General features: G+C 42.5%; 4 protein-coding genes across 7 annotated transcripts; 1 reads left to right on the top strand and 3 right to left on the bottom strand.

Moving 5' to 3' along the window:
• Positions 1-1,384: 1,384 nt before the first annotated feature.
• On the bottom strand, positions 1,385-6,087 carry LOC106752374 (ubiquitin carboxyl-terminal hydrolase 22). 3 transcript variants are annotated; one of them, XM_014634039.1, is made up of 8 exons: positions 6,013-6,081; positions 5,344-5,658; positions 4,339-4,471; positions 3,952-4,167; positions 3,357-3,771; positions 2,540-2,956; positions 2,189-2,338; positions 1,385-2,084 (listed from the first exon to the last, which is right to left on the bottom strand). In XM_014634039.1, the coding sequence occupies exons 2-8, from the start codon at positions 5,461-5,463 to the stop codon at positions 2,027-2,029; spliced, it is 1,509 nt and encodes a 502-aa protein (XP_014489525.1). In that variant the 5' UTR covers positions 5,464-5,658; positions 6,013-6,081; the 3' UTR covers positions 1,385-2,026. The 3 variants fall into 3 exon arrangements, with proteins under 3 accessions (XP_014489525.1, XP_014489524.1, XP_014489526.1); XM_014634038.1 differs by having other exon boundaries at positions 5,344-6,086; XM_014634040.1 differs by lacking the exon at positions 2,189-2,338 and having other exon boundaries at positions 5,344-6,087.
• A 793-nt stretch (positions 6,088-6,880) lies between these two features.
• On the bottom strand, positions 6,881-12,375 carry LOC106752357 (protein yellow-like). Of its 2 annotated transcripts, none has more exons than XM_014634002.1 (3): positions 12,164-12,375; positions 10,562-11,419; positions 6,881-9,941 (listed from the first exon to the last, which is right to left on the bottom strand). In XM_014634002.1, exons 2-3 carry the CDS (start codon positions 11,326-11,328, stop codon positions 9,419-9,421), a joined length of 1,290 nt encoding a protein of 429 aa, XP_014489488.1. In that variant the 5' UTR covers positions 11,329-11,419; positions 12,164-12,375; the 3' UTR covers positions 6,881-9,418. The 2 variants fall into 2 exon arrangements, with proteins under 2 accessions (XP_014489488.1, XP_014489489.1); XM_014634003.1 differs by lacking the exon at positions 12,164-12,375 and adding an exon at positions 11,768-12,154 and having other exon boundaries at positions 10,562-11,416.
• A 3,334-nt stretch (positions 12,376-15,709) lies between these two features.
• LOC106752283 (potassium/sodium hyperpolarization-activated cyclic nucleotide-gated channel 2-like) lies at positions 15,710-20,497 on the bottom strand. Its single transcript, XM_014633860.1, has 9 exons — positions 20,229-20,497; positions 19,907-20,053; positions 19,627-19,813; positions 19,372-19,506; positions 19,076-19,271; positions 18,309-18,500; positions 18,085-18,183; positions 17,815-17,936; positions 15,710-17,706 (listed from the first exon to the last, which is right to left on the bottom strand). Exons 1-9 carry the CDS (start codon positions 20,495-20,497, stop codon positions 17,458-17,460), a joined length of 1,596 nt encoding a protein of 531 aa, XP_014489346.1. The 3' UTR covers positions 15,710-17,457.
• Positions 20,498-20,560: 63 nt separating this feature from the next.
• LOC106752266 lies at positions 20,561-21,813 on the top strand. Its single transcript, XM_014633836.1, has 3 exons — positions 20,561-20,618; positions 20,849-20,967; positions 21,467-21,813. Exons 1-3 carry the CDS (start codon positions 20,561-20,563, stop codon positions 21,614-21,616), a joined length of 327 nt encoding a protein of 108 aa, XP_014489322.1. The 3' UTR covers positions 21,617-21,813.
• The last annotated feature ends 30 nt before the right edge of the window (positions 21,814-21,843 follow it).

Raw genomic sequence — 21,843 nt, 5'->3', positions numbered from 1 at the left:
TAAGATTGTGAAATTAAAATCAATTCGTACGCAATATTCCTAATTAATATGCACATATATCGCTTCTATTATATATTTACCCGTGTCATAAATCTACAGAATCTGGTATTAAATCCAATAATTGTTATTTTTTAATGACAGTTTGTGATTTATCGCGTCAATAAAGAAAAAAATGTCTACAATCAAGCAGTAGTATCAGCAAACGAACTTCAGTGAAATATAATTTTTATTTCTATATACGTGTACTTCAGCCTTATGTAAAATGTTACAACTGCACGTGTAGTGGTATCATCTCCCAACATGTAGTATTTGTCATGTATCATAATAAAATCCGTTCTAAGATCGACATGGGTAAATCAACGCGGATTTGAACAATTCAATGATTAGAATACTTGCTTTTGACGCCCATGATGGACGTTCCATCCGAAGGAATGACCTCTGCCGTGCAGTATTATATATTTGTTTCAATGAACACAATATTTAAACCAATGAGTACAGAGTAACACGTACAATTTGTAGAAGATGCTCTATATCGCATAGGGAAAATTGTTTTATTTCCATCCATGACAGGCATAAAAGAAAAAGATTTCTCAGCTGACATAATTTAATGCGTATACAGTGACTGTCAAGAATGTTAAAATAGAAAAATAAAAACACACGATTGGCATAAAATGAAGACGCACGAACCTACATTTCCTTAAAAATTCCATAAAAATCTAAAAATTGTCATCGATAGTTCCTTCGTTGTTCTCTGTACTCGTTAGTGGGAACCCGTTTCATAAATCGGACACTGTTCTAACGAAAATGTACAGCCCGAGGTTAAAATAGAATGTCGCGCTTCCGAGTATTTTGGCACTTTGGTTGCGTCGCGTGATTCATGAGTGATAATGCAAGAAATACAAAAAGATAAAAAATATGTGTGTACATACATATATATGTATATAATATTATAATGTAATATAATATTACATATAATATACATGAGAAAATTAGAGAAAACTAAGAGTGGAACGGGCAACCAGAGCGACAGTTTTGTCGAACAGCGATTTTTATTATACAAAGTCCAGCGAAAGAGATCGCCTCGAGTCACACAATATTCTCATCTTCACTATAATACGTTATTTCGTCTGTACAAAATCGAGTCGCCCAGGGATGGCCACTGCGATTAATCAATTATATCACTGTATCGGCATATAATTGGATTTGCGCGAGAAAGTATCAAGTTGTCATATATGGAATATTGAATTTTTCAGCTAAACTTTTTTATCTTTGCAATATCGATGGAAGATGTATGACGTTTCATTCGATCACTGTTTTTTTTAAATGAAAGTTACGTGATTCAGAAAAATAGATTTAAACTTATTGATATGATATTATATATATATATATATATATATAATATCAACATTATACATGCATACAAATTTTAAATTGTGTGTGTATATATATATTATGCTAAAAAGTTCAATGTTTGATGAACGATGACTCGATATTATGCATTTGCTAGAACATTTCAGAGATCTGCAATATCAACACACTGCTGGTATGTGCAGCAAAAAAAGATAAATAGAAGAATCGCACAAGAGATCCATCCCCGGCGGTATCGTGTATACAAGTGTCTGGGCAGGAGTATAACAACAGTCAGCGATATACAAAAATTGCAATCGGTCGATTTAAAAAAATTGAGCTAATCTTAACACCTACGCTTACGTTACGTTCATGACATACAAAGATGTCGATCGGGCAGTCGGTCGGCTTACCCCATCGAACACAAAAAGGCGCCGGCGGAAACCAAAAAACGACGGCGACAATAATTCATTTTCCGGCAAACGTAAAGCGTCACCGACGTCTAACTGCAGCATTGATTATTAATTCTTTGTTAAATAAATTAATTACGTGACTTAAATCTTTGTCCCTCTTACGCACGCACGCACGCACGCACGCACGCACGCACGCACGCACGCACGCACACACACACACACACACACACACACACACATTTTCTCCCTTTCTTTCTTTCTTTTTCTCACGCCTTACTGTTCCGACCATATTCCAAGATTTGCTTATGATAAAATAGAAGGTATCTGAAAAGAAAAAAAGATCATTAGTCATGATACATTTTTCCCTTTCTATATTTATTAAAAGAAATCTTAAAAAATTTCTATCCCTTTCGAGTGTTGCATCTTACCCTTCACTGGTCAAAACATCCTTCAATTTGGCTCGCGTAATCAAATGATCATCGCATTTAAACCATTGATCCCTCTGTTGCCTGATGAAGGCGGTGTAATGACCAGTCTCTAAAGAGCCCTCATGATTTATCACGGCAAAGAGAGAGTACCTAGCGATTTTAGCGAATTAATTAAAAATTAATTAATTAAACTGATTCGACATTTTGCCGAAACAACCCAATGCTTAATTATTGATATAAATTGTAAAGAAAAATTTCGTGTTCATTTCATATATTGTGCTAAAACTATTATCCTAAACGCTATACTCGGTAGGTTTAAAAATTTCTCACGCCTCATAAAATACTATCTACCTGTTGTCGCTGAAAGTCATGTCTTCCCCGTTCTTCGACAAGCCGTCCATCGTGGCGCTATTGTTATTGCCATTACGCTTGTGCGACATAAACGGCGTCATATCCAGTTGTTCTGGGAACGAGATGAAGGTAGAGATTTTTTTATCTTGAATGCTGGAATGCTCGAAACGTTTCAGATGGAAGCTCGCTACGATCGGCAGTTGCTTCATCGTCAGCTGTTTCGTGCTCTCCTGGTAGGTCTGGCAATTGCTACACTTAATCTTTGCAGTGGAACCCAAATGTTCGGCTCTGGTGAATCTCTCCAAACAATCTAATAGGGAAGTGGGAGGACCGGATGTATCAGAACCGGACGCACCAGCCGCTGGACCGAGATCCAAAGATATATCCCAAAATGGATCTATCGTGGTTGACACTCCACTAAAATAGAAAACACAAATAAAGGAAGATTCTCTCTGGAAAATTTTGTAAAGACTAAAATTATAGTTTAAAAATTTCGGAAAAACCCAAATTTTTTCCTTTGTTTTTTCGCAAATTTTTTCGGTTTTTGTCTTAATATAAAAATTCGTAAAAAAAAAAAATTCACTTTATGTTCAGTTAAAACCTGTCACATTTTCGCTTTTTCCTGTAAAAAAAAAAAAAAAAAATACATCGCAGAAAAATGGGGAAAAAAGTTTTTTCTTTGAAACTATAACTGAAACCATGTTTAACATAAAAAAATATTTCTATCGCTGCCTTGGATAATTCCAAGAGTATATCTTTTCCCGAAATTTCTTTATATCGGTCATAGTTTTTTGCAGAAGACAGAAAATCGACATACTTGCAAGCCTGACAAACAACATCGCTCTGAAGGCCTCCTGTAAATATCTGATCAATGATGCAGTTACAATGATGAGGATTATCTTTAACAAGTATCGGAGCAGCTTCGCAGTGTCTGTGAAGGACATCCAATGTTGCGATGAAGAATTCATGAGCATCTTGCTGCTCATAGCCGGCCAAATGCCTGGCGTGTGTCCAGATTAGATGAAGGAGCTTGTGAAGTGTCAGCGGCGCTTTGCTGCCAGAATAGAACTCCTGGAACAGATGCGATACCTCGCAGACCAGGCAGCGAGTCGGTTGCGGGCAGTGGTGACGGTCAGCAAGAAAGTAGTCCCGTAGCAACGGAGTGTGGATCAACGCCTGTACGATGCAATTCATAAAGCAAGTGCTGCCAAGATTGATCAACCCTCTTAAACCTGAAACGTGAAAGCAATTGCGATATGAATCTTTTATATTGTTTGTAAGAAGCATTGCTATAATGTACCCTACTTACATATTTCACGCATGGAAGTGACATTGTTTAGGACTAATAGAACTTTTAAATAAAATGGCCATATTTAATGGATCTAATCGTGATCATAAATCATCTCCTTTACCTATGGTAGAGTTTTCTGCAACGCGTCTTCGACGCGGATGCTTCCTCAGCAGCTCGGTTTCTATCTGCGTTGGTTCCCATGCTCGGTAAAATTCCCCAAAGCTCAAAGATTTTGCTGAAGCACTCCATTGCGCCTTTGCTACTGCCAGCAGCTCTCTATCGTATACGTAATCGCCGCATTGGAAGCACAAAATATTTCCGTAACACAAATCGACGGCTGAAATATAAACAAATTAATCAGTACACAGGAATCAAACAAGATTAATCGAATGCAAAAGAATAAAACTTACATTTGTCATTAATCTAATCTACAATATTTATTTTTAGTCAAATTTAAATAAATCGTAGAATGTCAAAAAAAAGCTAACGGATATTCATAATTTATTACCTAGGAAATGTTTCTTCGTTCTCGCATGTTCCTGTATGTGACCTTTCACATGGCAGCCAAAAAATATACAATGAAGACAAGAATGTAGGCGGTCTTTGTAAGTATTACATGTATGACATAAACAGCTCACAGCCTGAAAAATAAAATTATTGGAATTATTATCCATATAGTTGCACACGAATCACAGAAATTAGTAGTCGAACATATTAGTGTTCCCACGCGTTTAATTAATAAGAGTCGACAGAAATCTGAAAAATTAGGTCTGTTCGTTTTCTCTCGCGAGACAACTATATGTTTTCTCACTTTACTTATTGCACTAGTTCAGCGGTGCAGCAAAAACGAACAGACCTATTGTCTAGTAGTTATTTTATTGTAAAATTGACATCAGCGTTTGCACTGCCGACAGTTTCAAAGTACCTCTGAACGCGCTCCCTCTTTGCTAAGTTATGTTCGCTCGTGTTCCGTAAAGATTATCCAACGAATCATCGAAAGTGCGCGAATTGTTAGCAAACGTTTAGCGCAAAATCTCATATAACCGCTGAGTCACTATTCTCGTCGATCACGGGCAACACCCAAAAAAAAAGAAACTAGTCGCGTATCCTGACGCACGTAACGACAAATATAGATGGCCTCACTATATCGACACTCGGTCGACATTTTTAAACGTCCCGCCAGCAGTTTGCTGTATGAGACACTCGCATCCCCTTCTAGGAGATTCACGAAGCTCGCACGTCAATCGTTTGGATGATGTTGCGAGGTGTTAAAGAGACCAATAGAAAGAGGCGGATTGAGACGAAGGCGGGCGAGGAGAGAAAGGCCCCTCGAGATAAAACGAACGAACGAACGAATGAATGAATGCATGAATGAGTGAGCGAGCGAGTGAGCGAGCGAGCGAGAGAGAGAGAAAGAGACGCGACGGGGAGCAGAAGTCTGAAAAACAGCGCGACAAGAACCTTGACCACGAATTGTATCGCGAAAGAGAAAAAAAGCGATGGGCGAACGTACCTTCCTGATGCGCGCCTCGGTCGATGTACTGGTGACGAAGTACGCGTGTATCACTTTGTAGGGCTGGATACCCTTGGCCGCTTTAAAATTATTCAAATGTATGCAACCATGGTCGCTCATCTCAGGCTGGCGACGCCGACACGACCGCACGTCCTTCTCCTCCGCCGCCGCGACTCCCGACGTTCGATGCTGTCGGCGACCGTCGGAAGCACCTCCCGGTGGCGCGGGCGCAGCGGCGTGCACGACGATAAGGGCGAAGATCTACCGACAGCAGCAGCAACGACGAGGACGCGGGGGGCGTAGCTTGCTGCTGGCCTTGGTAGGAGCGCGCGTGTCGTTGACATGGAAAAGCGAGTAGGCTTTGGGAAATAAAAGAGCGCAAGCAGAGGAGCGGCCTTCCTCCTTCCGGTCGCGTGAGAAAACGTGATCGGTCGAGTGGTGATCGCGCAGTGTCGTCGCACCGCTGTCAAGTGCGGCAGGAGAGAGAGCGAGCGAGCGAGCGAGAGGGGAGGGAGGGAAGGAGAAAAGAGCGAACGATTAAGATTGATACGAGGAAATACGAGAATTTTGCTGCGGCGACAGTACGAAACCGAAGGAGAGCGGCGTGACCGTCACGCGTTGGGGCGACACACTGTACATACACTCCTCCCGCTCTCGTGCAATGCCTACCACGTTCCCAGCTTCGCTTCGGCCCAATTGCGGATACCAGCCGGTCACTGCCGACGCCTCGTGTCGCCGGCGAAAGGAGGCGTTAATCGCGACGCTAGAGACACCTACTACTCGGGAACTTTGCCTTCTGACCGCTGATTCGTCCGTTTCCGACGGCCAATCGGTGAATTTCGTATCGAATCCTAGGCCAATCCGTGTGAGCGAGTGCTCTCGCCAACCTACGGTGTAGGGAGAACCGTAAGTATCTATGGAATACACTAGATCACTAGACTAGCGTCATTCCCTAGCTCTAGTGTTATCAGAAACTCTTGCGAAACAGATCGTATCCGGAAACGAAACGCGCTCGAAGATTTTTTGTCTTCTCTAATCGGTGATGAAGCAGTTTTACTACTACAGCGGCAATTGTATAAGCACTCCGGAATTAATTTATACGTATACATATAACGTCTTGCAATTATTCGTTAATAAAATGTCTCGTATAAATGGCATGACACGAACGATTATTTCAAATGATGTAACGTATACTTCGATCGCGTGCTTTGTGTATGTGGCGCGTACTCGGATAGATTTAAAAAAATTATTCTTTTTTTTTATTCAAACACCAAACGCGCCGTTATGACTTTACTCGCAACAGAGAGGAGCGACAATTTCGATTGCATTTATCGTTCCAATTTACAAATGTTACTCTGTTTAGGGCACAGTGCATGTGCGGCGTTGTCACGAGTACGTTGTCGAATACGCCCTACAGCACATTCGACGATGACGAGAGGCACGGGATCACATTTCCGCGCACATATTTACGTAGTCACCTGACGGAGGTCGTGGTTTCCGTAAAGAGGCGATTGCGGGTAAATAATGGATTGGCAACACCAAGGTGAGACAGCTATTAGTATTCCGCTCGTGTGACGATGATGCTTACGAATGTAACACCGAACGGCAGCGGGCTTAAGTAGGTTATGCAATTCTGCCTGAGTCACGCACATACACACACCGAGTCTCTTGACATGTACTACTTTGTCACCAAACGAGAATTCATCGTGTTATTGTACGTAAAATCGCCGCATCACTCCCACCTATTATCCGCTAATGTGATGGAAGCGGAGACGACGACGATGACGTTTCGTGGGCACCGAACAGAGTAACAGGGCTATAAACGCGCGCGATGCTCTTTAGGTTTTATAAATCAAGAGGTGGAAGAGAGACAATCGAATTATAGGTCGGCGTCATGTACGTTGTACCGTTCCTCAGATCGGAAATTACACGATTTTCAGCCTCACACTCACAACGTATAAGGTTGAAAATCGCATAAACAATTCTAACTACAACGGTAGAGTTATAATAATTTCAGTTCTAATTGCTTTGATCTTGTGTGTACATATGTAAGGCTGAAAATCACATAATTTTCCATCTGAAGAATGATACAGCGTACATGTCACCGACCTGTGTTCTCCGAACGAAACACGATATGCAAGATACACTAGCGGGAACGCTCGCAATAATTAAGTTAACGCACGACTTCGAGACCGCTTGTCTCGCCTGTAGCTGTATAATTCGCTCCTTCTCATCGAGGGGGGCGCGCTTCTTTATTTTTACGCAATCGGCGTCAGTGTACATATGCGCGTACACATCTCGTAAAAGAGAAACGAGAGAGAGAGGATGGAAAAACGACTTCCCACAATTGTCCTCGTGCACCGTTCCACTTTTACACGATGATGTACGCACGCACGCGTGTGCAATATATACGTGTGACACGCGCAGTCGTTCGCGGAGTCACGAAACATTCGCCAGTCAACGAACCGTGTTACAAAACGCCATGCTGTAAAGTCAACGTGATCGCACCTGCTATTCAACGTGTGCGCAGTGAGCGCATAATACGCTCATTAAGCGGTCCTTCTAGCCAACGGCGATCTCGGGCGGGCTTTTCGCCGAGAGGAAAGTGCCGCCGGTTAATGAGAGAGTATGTCGGCGATACAGATACGGTATTATTTACACTGATGGATCGAAGGATTATCGACGAGAGAAAAACATCGCGAGGCGTGATTCATCGCATCGGCGTGCATATTGCATGCGCGAAGCGTAACAACTTGTCGACCACAGTCCAGGAAGAAGCACGAGGACGACGTTCTATGAAATAAATATCTTTATTTGGAATTCGCCTTTCTTGTTATATATATATATATATATATTGCGAAGTGAACGTTCATTAATATCTGTGATATTCGACATAACGCGCTAATAGCACCGATAACAATTAATATTACTAATAATTTTCACGATTTCTTAATAATAATGTATAATAAGAAGAATAACGATAATAATAAATATTAATAAATGCTTTATATATATATATACACACACGGAGAGATTTGACGTGAAATTGAAGTAACACGAGTTGATCAGAGCAAAGAATCGCGTACGACTATTCGGGATCAGATCTGGAGATACCAAGTGTTACACAGACGTATACATACATTGATATTAATATTGTACAAATCGACCTACATATTGAACTTTCATCTACGCAAGACTTGTACCAGTGTTATGCGATTAGCAGCGGCGGCAACGACGGCCTTCGCAAACGATGTCATGATGCGCGACTCAGAACTGCAGCAGCAGCTGCATGATCGAAATAAAAACATGAGCTGGTAATTCCGATATACTCGCGAATCCTCCCTGCCTCTCCCGCATTCTGATCTGACCGATCATCGGAAGTGTTCAGCACTGATATTCGTCGGAAATTGGTGAGGGACACCTCCGGCGCGATTCCCTTCGAGTTAAGCAGAAGCTGATTTATAAATAATTTCGAGACTATGTAAAGGGGGTCAGCGAAAATCCGGACAGTGGAAATTGTCGAATGTGTGACTCTCAGGTATCGCACCGTTTCATATGCGCAAGCGAACAACATTCCTCGAATATTCTATTTTCCTCTCTTCTTCAGCGTCCTCTTCAAAGACTCGCGATGCAAGCGGACATCGAAATTAGTACGATCGGAAAAATATGATCGAGAGAAAACTTATTTCTTCTTATTTGGCGGAGGAAAGAACGCGCGAGAGCGATAATCTTTGACATTGCTCGTGAATGAAATTGATTTCTCATCTTCAATCATCATCGTATCTACCGGATGCACTTCTCTCGACAAACGTCTTTCTCGTCGCGCGTGCCTCGTATTCGCACATTCCTCGCCCCGTATTATACTTATATACTTACATTTACACTTAAAACATATAAATTAATTACCGTGGAAAGGTGTCGCGCACGTTGAAAAGTTAATGTAATTTAAGTGACTGCTGACTGTAAAACCGTGGACTTACGGGTCGTTTCTTTCGCATTCTCGCACCAAGTGTACAAAGCTGCCACTTCCCGCTACCACCTTCTGCGCGCGGTTTTCCATGGAAGGAAGAGGCGACTACTTCGCGACGAGTACCAAAATTACAGAAAGCAGCGTGGCAAACGCGAGACTGACGGAGTCGGCGCCGGCGGTGATGTCCGGCAATTCCGGCGCCGTGTTGTTCTCGTAGTACTGGTAACTTCTGGCACCCACGCGCGTCCTGATGAGACGGTAGTTGGACGTACTAACGTTGACGCGACTATTCAAGAAGTTCTGCAGCGTGTTAACGACGCACCAGAGATAGCCGTTCTCGTCGAAGGCGAAGCTCTCTGGCCATTGCGTCAACACATGATCCCGTGACATTACGCGCTGGCCGATGGTGAAGGACGACGAATTCTTAGTGTCCCACATGGCGATGGCATCGTCGGCTAACAGGCCGAAGTAAAGCACACTTTTGGCCGACATTATCATGCCGTCCGTCTGCGAACTCTTCCGTCCGAGTTCTCTCACATACTGGTCAATATTCGTGGCGTTTTTCTTCAAAGCAGACACCGGGATCGAGTATAGGTGGAAGGAAGACAAGGGCGAATAGTAGACTTGCCTGAAACACCGTGTTGTTTCTTGAGAAAAAAAACCTCTCGCAGGAATGTCTACGACGTGATACGATCGCTTGATGTCCCTGAGACGCTTTATCGCGTACGACGCTTCGTGCAATGTTAAATATGCCGTAACCTTTTAACCCTTTCGTTGCGTGCGACGGATATGTCTGGCGCTAAAAAGTAGTTTCTCGATTACATATATTATGTACATACGTCGTGGAAAATCGCCATTATAGATAAACAAATTTGAAGATAGATAAACTTACTGCTTCTATATAAAAACAGAGAGACGGAAAAATGGATTAAAGACGTCTGACAGATGTCTAATAAAAATAGAACGTCTGTGAGACATCTGTATTTCGCCTAGTTTGAATTTTTCGATTGGAATTTTCTTTTTATTATATTATTCCGCCTACTCAGTTTCGCACAATTGAAGTGCCGAGTACATGGCGAGCACTTTTCTCGGCTGGAGTGCGCCGCAGCGAAAGAGTGAAAAGATTCGTTGAAATAAAACCGTTCCAGACTCGCGTGATCATATCTAACGACTCTTCGCGGAGAAGAACAACCGCATAAAATTCATCGGTATTGAAAGAAAAAAACGCTAATTTATACGTAGCAATACCTGTTGCTGCTACTCGCTGGCGAAAGCGCTATACCATCCACAGGCGTCGGCAGTATCACGTGCGTCTTCGCCACCATGAACGTAACCGCCTCGGACTTCGCCTTCATCGAATCGTGGCGGATCTTCCACGAGGTATTGTTCTTCAGTGAGTACACGATGATCCCAGGGTCATCCTTGCTGCTATCGGTGATGTACGCCATCACGCCGTCTTCGTGATCGAGAACGATGTCATTGAGATAGGTGACACCGCGACGAGCCACGTGATCGGGGAACTCGTAAATGCGCAGGATTTTGCCGGCGTTCTCGAGATCGAGGATGACGAGACGCGCGGGACAGTTGGCGGTGAGTTCCCTGAGAGTCGTCGGCCGGCCGGTGTCGAGCACCCACATGCGCCCTTTCGGATCGATCTCCATGCTGTGGACCAGTTGGAACGCGTAGCAGTCACCCAGCTTCTGCATGGCCCAGCTGGGGAAGGGCTCCAGCAAGGGCGCCGTTGTACCGTTCACCGGCGTCGCCGAAGTGACGCCGAGCGTCACCGGCACGCCGTCCTTCCACCGCGGCATCGTCAGGTACATCTTGTCCTTCCAGAACTTCACGGTGGCTATGAAGTTGTTCGCCGGGATGTAATCACCGTGCGTGCCGGCGTAAAGCCGCTCTTCGTCCGACGGCCACTGTGTGTCGATCGTCTTCCACTCGAAGATCACTTGAAACGGCTCGTGGCACATCACTATGGTGACCGCGAGAGCCAACAGTATCAATCGCTTCATCTCGCCGCTTAAAAATCTTCCTTCACTGATGAGACGAGTTTCCACTTATTTCACACTTCTTCCCTCCGTTCCGGCGGACCGTGTAAATCTGCTTTAAAAAATTGCCGTTCAAAGAAGAAACGTTTAATGTGCGAATACGCAAAAGTTTCAGCAGTGTCACGGACGTGCTAAAAAAAAAAAAAATACCGAGAGTACAAGTGGTCCCGAGAACTATCCTCTTCCCTCTTGTCCTACTTAGCGTGAAACAGAAACCGTTGATTGCCGGAAATACTTATTCAATGGAAAGAAGATTACATTACGCGAAAATAACGAATCAAAGGCGATTCAAAAGTTTCGTTATTGCAAGTTCGTTTTATCATCATAATATGAATGTATGTGCGCGCGTACAGCGAGATTTATATTTGCGTAAACTTTTGCGTCCTATATCGGAACCACGTACCACTCGCTGCTGAAGCTTCCACAAAATGAAAACGGACTTTACACTCGTCCGGTATATAGCTGACTCAGCGACTCACAATGTGCTTCATTATTTCAAGGATCGAGAGAGAAAGAGAGACAAGTGTAGGTATCAAACAAGTAAAAAAAAAACAATATACAAATATAGATTTACTTTTCATAACCCCTCTCGTAATTCTCTTAAACTGTATGTTGCGTAAGAGTTCTATTTTTATTCAATATTTTGTTTGTTCGTTTGAATGTTTACGTCCTCGGATCTATCATTCCCTCGATCTTGACATATCGACGCGCCCCAGTAATTCCACATAAATATTAAATATCGCTCTCTCCGGGATAACTTATCTGTTTATTATCAACACTACAACACGGCTTGTCTTACATTTTATACGTTAGGACCTGGAAGAGACTCGTTCCCGCGAATGACGTCTTACGCGTAATCGGAAGAGCCGTCGTCGTCGTTAGCGCGCGAGAAACGTTTCTCTCAGCGAGGTGGTTATTTTCGTACGCAGAGGTCGGAATCGCGTGCGCCTGTATCAAGGTGCGATGTTGAATGATCATGCAGCGGCGATCGCTATTTGACTGACGAGCGGCGCCTTCGTCATCGGCAACGGACCACCACCGCCGCGCGGCCGCCCGCTGGTTAGGGAGGCGAGGCCGATCTCCCACTCGCTCGTCCAAAGTGTATTTACACACAGAGGCGAGGGGAAGACGCCCATGTTACATCGAGAGCTTACAGGCTCGTCGAAGTGACACGAAGATGCAAATCTCCGCGCTCCGTTGGGCAGCGCGACGCAAGTCTCTCTTTGGCCCGACCTGTGATGTAATCCGCCGTGCGTGGAAAAAACAAATTCCGTGCGACAATTCGGTGCGACTGGATTTTCTGTTGCCTGCGGACCAGACGAAAGCTCGGTTGTAGGAAAGGAAAGATTCTCGTAGGAGGTTTCTCTGTCCGGTCAATTGCTCCCGGTGATCTCATAACCGAGTTTTAATGCAGCACTGAATGTTCACAATGCGAATGCTCTCAGCCGCGATAACGGAGATGTCATTTCTCGTCGTCACTGACGTTTTCGTCCGGTCCCTATTCAGGCTGCGTTCCAATATTCACTGCCAGTACTGAAATTCTATAGTTCACGTATACTATAGATTTTCAGTACTGGCGGTGAATATCGGGACACGCAGGCTCAATATCGCAGGAACCGAGGTTTTCTTTTCGTGTGGAAATGGCTCTTAGCGGCTCTTCGCCGATCGCTCCTCGCAAGCCTCGTGTTGCTTTTCGGCCTTGGATTCACTTGTTAACCTAACGGTTGCGACTCGCAGCATCATTGGCGATTTACAATTATTATCAATAAGCCTAGAATTGGGAAATCAGCGAAGTTGATGAGTCAGACTCGAATAACAGTAAAATGTTTATCCACGTTCGTTTCGCAGCGTAGCCGAGGAGAAAACTGACGCTTGAGTTAAAATAGCGCGCGCGCGTGGGATAAAAAATAATTCTGAAATCTATTCAGCAAATAAATGAACGAAGCGAGCGAGGGAGTGAAAGAGGGAGTGGAAATTTACGGCTTTAGGAAATTGCTTTTGCGAGCAGACGCGTTACTTTGTTTCATTTCCACCTATGTATATCTTCTTGCAACTTTGCGCGCGTTTCGAAAATAGAGGCCAGTCCAGGGAAAGTTGCATTTATGCGTGCGTGCGTGCGTGCGTGCGTGCGTGCGTGCGTGCGTGCGTGCGTGCGTGCGTGCGTGCGTACGTTCGAAAATGAATATTATCTTTTCTTCAGTCAGCGGATTTGGAAACGCATTTCATGTGTATTCAATAGGAAAAAAGTATCTGCCAAGGGAATTACTAGAAAATAAATTCTCCCGTTGGATACGTGATGCGTTGGGCAAAAAACTCGCCGAAAAAACAAATGAGGTGTTGGCGTCCTTCGATCCGCCGACTGTGTTTATTATTGGCGTTCGGCTTTTTTTCGAAACTTCGGAAATTTTTCGCTATCTTTCGAACGATCACGTCCGTTGCATCCACTTGCTTTCGATTTACTTTTTCGAGAAAGCGCACGTTCCGTCGAAAATATCGTCTTGAACTCCGCTAGACGCAACGTGGCTCCCATGTGAATGCCCTTACGAATCGTACACGTCTCATTGACGTATGCGCGTACCATCTCGCCGCTGTCGTTGAACTGTAGATATTTTCGAGAATTGCATCAACGTACGCGCGCGCGCGAGTTATCGTTGCAGCGCGCGAGACAACAGCAGGCCGTTACGTAACGATGCTACATCCCTGTTCATCCTCCGCTCTTCTCGCCACTTTCTCACGCCGCCTCACGATCAACACGAATCAAGCGCGTGTACGCAACAAGCCGGACGACGATTTCTCCAAACTACGATTATTATTCGTATTACTCGACACCAAGGTCGAACCGAATAGGAAACACTCGCGAAGAAACAACGACGAGCGAATTAACTGTATACCTGTGTGTGGCAAAACTCGCGCAGTTCCACTTAGCGCGAAATACAGTCGCCAAGCACGTCCAACGATCTTCTCTATCATCGGCATCTGGCACGTGTGTGTGTGAACGCCTCTCGATTATAAACGGTGAATCACGTTAGAAAAATAAAGCCTCAGATTATTCCATTGTAAAGTCTCTCATTGTGTAAAGCTTCTATTGTGAAGTCTGAAAAAAAAAGAGAATAATTTTGCAACGATTTTCCGACGGAAGCTTAGTTTTCGTGTGCGTTAGGACGTTACGCGTCGAATATCCGTCGAGTCTATCGTGTAGTCTGAATACCTGGTATATAAGATTTCGCTTCATTACATAGATACGACTATGTAACGTTAGCCAGATCGGCAGTGTCTACATGTTTAAATTAGGCCGCTACGTCGAGTCTAATAGAAACAAAAGCGGCGGCCTCGTCAGTTCCGTTAGCGAAATGAAAATGAAGGCGTGAATGACGTTTCGTTTGAGCACATTTTGCACGGAAGGGAGAGGATAGCCATACATACATAGACGATCACGCTACGTTACGTGAATTTGGATTAGACCCTATCACGCTATCTTCCGAAGATTTGCACAAGAACATCAACAACAATTAGCAGCAATTGCGAATGCTTAACGATCCGTCAACTCGCTCGTTAATACAGATTAATGCAGAACGTTAGTAATAATAATGATCCGTGAAACGACACAAAGTTATCCGCGAAACGGAACAGATTCAGTTATCCTGAGCGACTCGCCGATCATACACGCATGTTTACTACGTTCCTATTTATTAAGGACATTTAGGAAGTTACCGTTATTATTATTATTATCTGAGAAATCTATATCGTCGTAGGAATGATAAAGCTTCCCTCTTCCGATACCCGACAGAGCTAGTAACGAATATCCATTAGGCGCGATAAGACAGAATTCAGTCCGTTTGAGCCCATTTAATTTCGATCAGTCGTGATCGTCAGTCCTTATATCTTACACACACACACACACACACACAAAATATACACACATATACATACCTCGTGTATAGCTGTTTCGTTCTCCTTGGATTTCCTAATTCGCCGGAGCGACTAACCGTTTTTCTTCGAATGGCTGTTCTATTTCGAGCAACGTCGGGTGTCAGTTTTAGTAGGCCACTGGGAAACGGAAGCGGAGGGTGCGGCCTTTGCCTACTGTCGCATTTATGCTCGTTAAATCAGACTGACTTATTCTGCCCAATTCATCCTATATATTCTCTATCGCGTCCGTTCAATCGCTCGCCATCGTCTTGTTCCGAAAAAAAGAGAGAAATAAAACACACGCAACCCGCGATAAGACGATTAATTAACGAAATGGACGCTGGCTCAAGCGAAAACTATAATAAACCTTAGTTTTTTCTCTCTCTCTCGTGTATTTTTTACCGCAAAGAGAAAACGCTGAACTCAAACGAATTACTCTCGACAAACTAGATAATACAATACTACGACGTGATAACAACAATAAAAATTGCGAATCACGTATACAACGTGTACGTCCACTGTGACAGTTTATTGATATTACATCCGCGAGACGGCCCAATTAAACATAACTTCAGATACCGTTTACGGCTTGCCGTTAGAATTTTTTAAAGGACGCGTTGGAATGCCGGGCCGCGGATAATTGACACCCTCGCGCCTTCACTCGCACAATGTAATTTCATATCGCTTAATTACGCAGCGTGCAAGGACGACGGCCCTAATTCGCCAAGCGCGAACGTCAGTCTACGATCCATAGATTTTCTTCGCTAGAGGAAACGACACGTGCTTATACGGGCTTATACGGGTGAGCCGGAACGGCGACAACAGGAAACAACGATAATGATACGAACTATTGAAACGTTGATTGCAAATAGAATCCAACGACAACTTCACGATCCGACAATTGAAGCTTTGCAATTTTGTCGGAAATTCCGGAGTTTTTTGGTCCAATCTTAAACTGTAAATTATGATCGATCGGATTATTAGCTAATAAAAACATGATGGTGATGATGACGTAAGCGATACGTGATCATTTACTTTACAAAATTGAACGAACTTTGTGTTTCTCATAACCGCCGTGCGATGACGAATGGTCTTATCTAAATTACGCAAATTACCAGACAGTTAGTATAATTGCGATACTGCGATATCTTTAATGACACTACAAAGATTGTACGTTCCGATAAATGCTATCGGTATTGAAAAGTAAGAAAACATGAACTTGGTCAAATTTTCAGTACTGTCAGCGAATATTGGAGCACAGCCAAAATCGATCGCTAATTCAGCGACCGAAAAAATATCTTGGTCCGCAGGGTCACTTAGGTGTAATAATAATCTTGTCTAACGACAACTCGATCGATATTACGATGTCGTCAGTCCCGTAACTGTAATTATGCCAATCTATAGTGAGGACCGCCGATCGTACGATTTCTAATAGCCCTCCACAGCCGGAAGCGAAAAAGACTCGAGCGGCGTTGTAAAATGCAAACATCGCAAAATGCCTAGAGCGTGGAACGGCAATTTACAATAGAACAGAGCGAAAGAATTCCGCGAAACAACTTTGATTTGACTTTGTAAGTCCCAAGGATTGAATTACGGTGTATCGAATTTAATTGCAAGTGATAAAGTACGGATAAAGCGAGTGTGAGATTTACAGTTTCTCGAGAAATTTGCGAGAAAAATTTCGAACACTCGAGGCCCCTCACTTTGCGCCGTGAAGCGTTAACACGTTAACTGCCACGCGCATTTCGGAGGAAATTTCCGTCAGGCCAAATCCATTAAAATTTTTTGGTAAGAAATATTTAAGTATATTAATTATAGGATCCTGAAATTACTTATTAAACTATGTAATTTTTTTAGTTTTATATCGTACTTTATACTGTCAGTCGCCGATGACTTACGCGGCCCCAACGAAAAGTTCAGTGTCAGTCACTGGTGACTGACGTGGCAGTTAACGTATTAATGATCTAATCTAAAGCGTTATCGTATCGAATATTTTTGCTTCGGATTAACGAGAAGTCTCGAAAGTGCAGGAAAATTCGCAACGTCCGACAGTTGACGAGTTTCTTTCTTCAAGATACGTTGGAAAAATTCATTTTCACGACGCCACCGTGTAGATAGATAACTTAATCACTAATTTCACATTTACTCGGTATTTCTCACCTCGGTGATCGAATAAAACTATTTTTACGTCGTTTCTCCCTCATTGAATCTCCCTGATTCGTCCAGCTTCTTGATTTTCTGCAAACGTTCCTGGGCGATTTGTTTCATGTTAGCGTAAAATTCCGACTTTGGTGGAAATAGGCATTTGAAGTCGCGACGATCTAACCGAAGCAACTCGCACACTTCCAAGGCGATCACTGATTCCGTTCTGCTCCGATCAGGACAAATCAGGACTGTCTCGCCAAAGTGGTCGCCGTCGTGCAAATGGCATATCTATGTGTAATTTGAGAAGAAAAATATACCACGGGCTATGAAAATGCGTTAAACGCGACTGTATCAGAAACAACTCTTTAGAAATTCCAGATATTTTCAGTCACTCACCTCCTTCCCCGAGAATGTAATCAATACGACGGTCCCGCTGGCTATAAAGTACATACAGTCACTCTCGGTGCCGGCCTTATAAATTACATCTTCCTCGAGATATATCACCGGTTTTAACAAACCTGTTTCATAATGTGCATACTTGTTAACTCGTAATGATTAATTGTAATTTTCAGTGATTCTCTAATAACGAGTAACGGAGAATGACAATTAGAAATCGATGCAAGTATAATTGATAACTATCAACGGAAAAGAAAGAAGATAATTTACTCATTAAGTCACCAAGGACATTGTGGGTCAAGTTGCGGAGAATCGCATTATTCATCAATCTTCGGCTATTGTGGAACAGAATTTCTCGGTTCAAGTGATCTACGGGAGTGTCAGAAAAACGTTAGAAGTTATTTTCATCTTCGGTTTGTTTTTTCAGTTCAATTAGATGGTTGGTTGTGAGCTCAGCCGTCTCAATCGATACCCCTCTCTTGCTCTCAACTAACTTGAAAGAGTGTCAGATATGATGATCTCTTTGAAAAAGCTGCCCTGGTAACGATACTCGTAATAAGAGGTCAACTTGTCCTTCAGATATCGCGGAAGCCTTTTCTGGTGAATGTACTCATTTACTTGATGCATAATGCGTTGATACTTGAGCTCTGGCTCAGCCGACGATTCCAGGAGTTGCAAAATCGTTACTACGACGTGACAATAGTGAATCATAACAGTATGTTGTAACAAGATACAAGAGTTAATAGAATATGAACCCCAATCTGTTTCTCTTTTAACACGTTCGCTACCAGGGTCTGAAAAGAAAATCTTGCACCACAGCCCAGGGTGTTTTTTATCAGAATATGTTCCCCCAATTGACATGGGTCTTTTTATGATATATTTATAACATAAAAATGTAATTATCCTTAGATCAAGGACATCCTACATCTATTTGATTGTTTTTTAGCTCAACAATATTGTTCATTTCCAAATTTATTGCAATACGTTAATAAAGAACACGCACCACACTGCGGCGGTGGGCTCAGATATAAGAAGCGGGACGCCGCATATATGAGGCAGTGATAGTGAATGTGTCAATGACAATTCAAAGAAAATAATCGAGAACATTATGGAGCATTTTGAAAAAAATATGTGTATTAAAGTCAACATATGAGCTTGTACATTTGCTTCTTCGACTTTCTAATCATCGAGCTATTACTTTTTCCATTCCATTTATTTACAAATCTAAAAGAAACCGAAATGTAGGACGAATATACTATACCAATGAGATAGATTATATAGCCCTTCCCGCACAGCAATAGTACACATCGAATCATTCTGTCCAAAATTCCGAAATTTTCAAATTCGATGGAACTCGAGCCGATCAAATTACTCACTCCAATATGTACAAATATTAAATAGATTTTCCAGATAGGTTTAGTGTAAAGTTTGGTCGATATATAATACGTGTCTGAACCCTAAAATCACATACGGTATAAAATAGGTTACGAATTTACACAAGATTCCCTCTCTCTCAGAAATATCGATTTAAATGCAGCAATTATAGGCTCAACATACCATCATAGGTTTTCCTTTCACATGCTTAACAATATATGGAAAGATATAACTTATACAGCCACTCCAATGAAGAATCAGTAATGTTATGATAACGAGCCATATCGTTGTCTTTTTAGTTCGTGGGATTCCACACATCTGTTTAAAAGAAGTTTCAAGTTAAACTCACCCATTTATCAAAATTCGATACGGCAATCTGATCTATGAAAATCCATCGAGCGTAGATTTATATTATTTAATGATTTCACAACAAATTACCTCACTGATTTGCTGAATATTGTGCCTTAACGAAAGCATATGAATTATCTTCAAAATGGGTAGGAATTCGATGATGAGCAACGCAGAATTCGAATCAGGGCCAGACGGTAAGATACGCCACGGGTAGAGCCACGTGTAAGGTATCGAGGTGAATAAATCAACGAAGAAATATCTCCTCACATAGTGCCTGAGTAAAGGACAAAAAATTACAGATTTTTCTATTTTTTTAATACCCCTACCGAAATGTTTGTAAAACGGTACGTCCACATGACGTCTTTACCGTGCCACTAAAGCAGCGTCGAGAAAGATCTCATGGCCATCGGAAGATACAAAACCGGTCATAAAGTTCAGAAATATATCTATGATACAAAGAGTATAGACGGGATACACGATGTTCCATCGTTCGGGGCCGCTATTTTTCCCGATTCTGTAGAAGCACACAACAAACGGAACCGTCACGAAGAGATACAGGTAGGTAACGGTCATTATCGTATCCCAGTAGAATCTACGGCAAATATTTCCAATCACCACAACGTCTGTACCTCAGTTTGTTCTTCAGGAATCAAGGCTCTCTATTCCTTTTCTTTTTTTAATTCTCGTACCTCAACATACTGAAGGGGTGTATCACCCATCGATGAGGTGACCTCGCGTGTCTCCTTTTTTCAAAGGCGATAGCCGCCTGACTGCGTAAAACCGACCGGGTCAGAGGGTGCCGAGCCGAGACGAGAACGAGCTTCTGAAGTCTTCGCCGCCAGCGACTGTAAAATTTCGCGTTCGGTGGTAATTTCGGCAAATTGCTGTTGGACGACTTGGGCAAGTCGCATATGTGCAAATTCGTTTGCTTCCTCGAGATGTTTAAATCTGTCGCCATGTTGATACAACGTGCATGTCGCGAAAAAAAGTACGACGATCGCTCAACGATTCGACTTTCAGGATGGGAACCACTATTGTTGTGACACTCGTCGAGTTTACAGGGGCGTGTTTGAACGATGGTATATAGAAAATTGTTATCGTCGGGATTTGCGTTTTCGGTTCTTGGAGAACGAGTGAACGATTGAACAACATCTTAAATATTCTCTCTGCTTCGCGCCTCAGTGCTATCACTCGTGCCACCAATCAGCGGCCAGTCGCGCCAACATAAATCTAACCGCGCGGGCGATACGAAATCTAGAAAGGAGACGGACTTGCACGACAAATTGAAACTTGCTTGATATCACGCGAGAAAGAAGAAATTCGTTATTGGCGCAAGACGACGCAAACAAAACCATAGATATGAATGTTCCATTGAGAGAACGGTGGATGCAAGATATCGAGATGTTCTCCAAGTACTTGGATATAAAAGTAATTCTCGCTCGTTTAACTAATTACAATCTTCAATTATATATCAGTAATGTATGTATACACACAATAAATAAAAAAATTAATTTTTTATTATAATTGTATATTAATCTACTCCCTTATTAAAATATACATATGTAGTCGACGGCAGAACAATTTCTAGGATGATACTAGGACATATTTTTGTATCATACTTGTATCAACTTGTGTGAATTGATTTCCATCAGTAAATCAAAGGCAATAATAATGTGTGTGATTACCAGATTGTCCATGCAAATGCTCATAAATTTAACGGTTTAATAATTATTCTCTTTAGTGTCTATATCAAGATATCTGTAGAGATTATTACCGATAATAAATACAAACTATCGCCTCTTCTATGATCAATTTGTGTACATCCTCTAAATGTTACAATTTTCATTCGAAATATCATCTTATTACCATCTACGTGTATGTGTGTGTACTTGTAGAAATTTTACAAAGAAATTCTCTCGTTTGACAGTCTCACAATGCAGCCGAGCAAACGGATTATCTGGCAGACAATCCTGAAATAAAACAGTTGATCGCGGACTATGTTCTGACTCTTCTCATCGGTAATCACTTTATTCACAGGATAAGCTTTGTGCCCAATCTGCTTCGACAGATCGAGTGATCTTTATCCGTTGTCGATCTTTAATTAGCGAAGCCTGCCAACGTCATAGACTTCACGATACAACACTTCAAAGCGTTCGCTAAGGAACCGAAAGCTTGGGACGCCGATTTGTTTGCGAAGCAATCTGACATTGACATACATCTGCAGCAACAAGGTCCGAAAGTCCAATCTGACGTTGTGTGCGATGTTCACAGGGTCTGCGTAAAGTGCATATTTGCGTCACAATC

This window comes from Dinoponera quadriceps, unplaced genomic scaffold (assembly GCF_001313825.1).
Source record: "Dinoponera quadriceps isolate SergipeBrazil2010 unplaced genomic scaffold, ASM131382v1 scaffold248, whole genome shotgun sequence".
Classification (NCBI taxonomy): Eukaryota; Metazoa; Arthropoda; class Insecta; order Hymenoptera; family Formicidae; genus Dinoponera; species Dinoponera quadriceps.
Note: the sequence above shows the minus strand (reverse complement) of the source record. Positions and strands in the feature narration are given on the sequence as shown.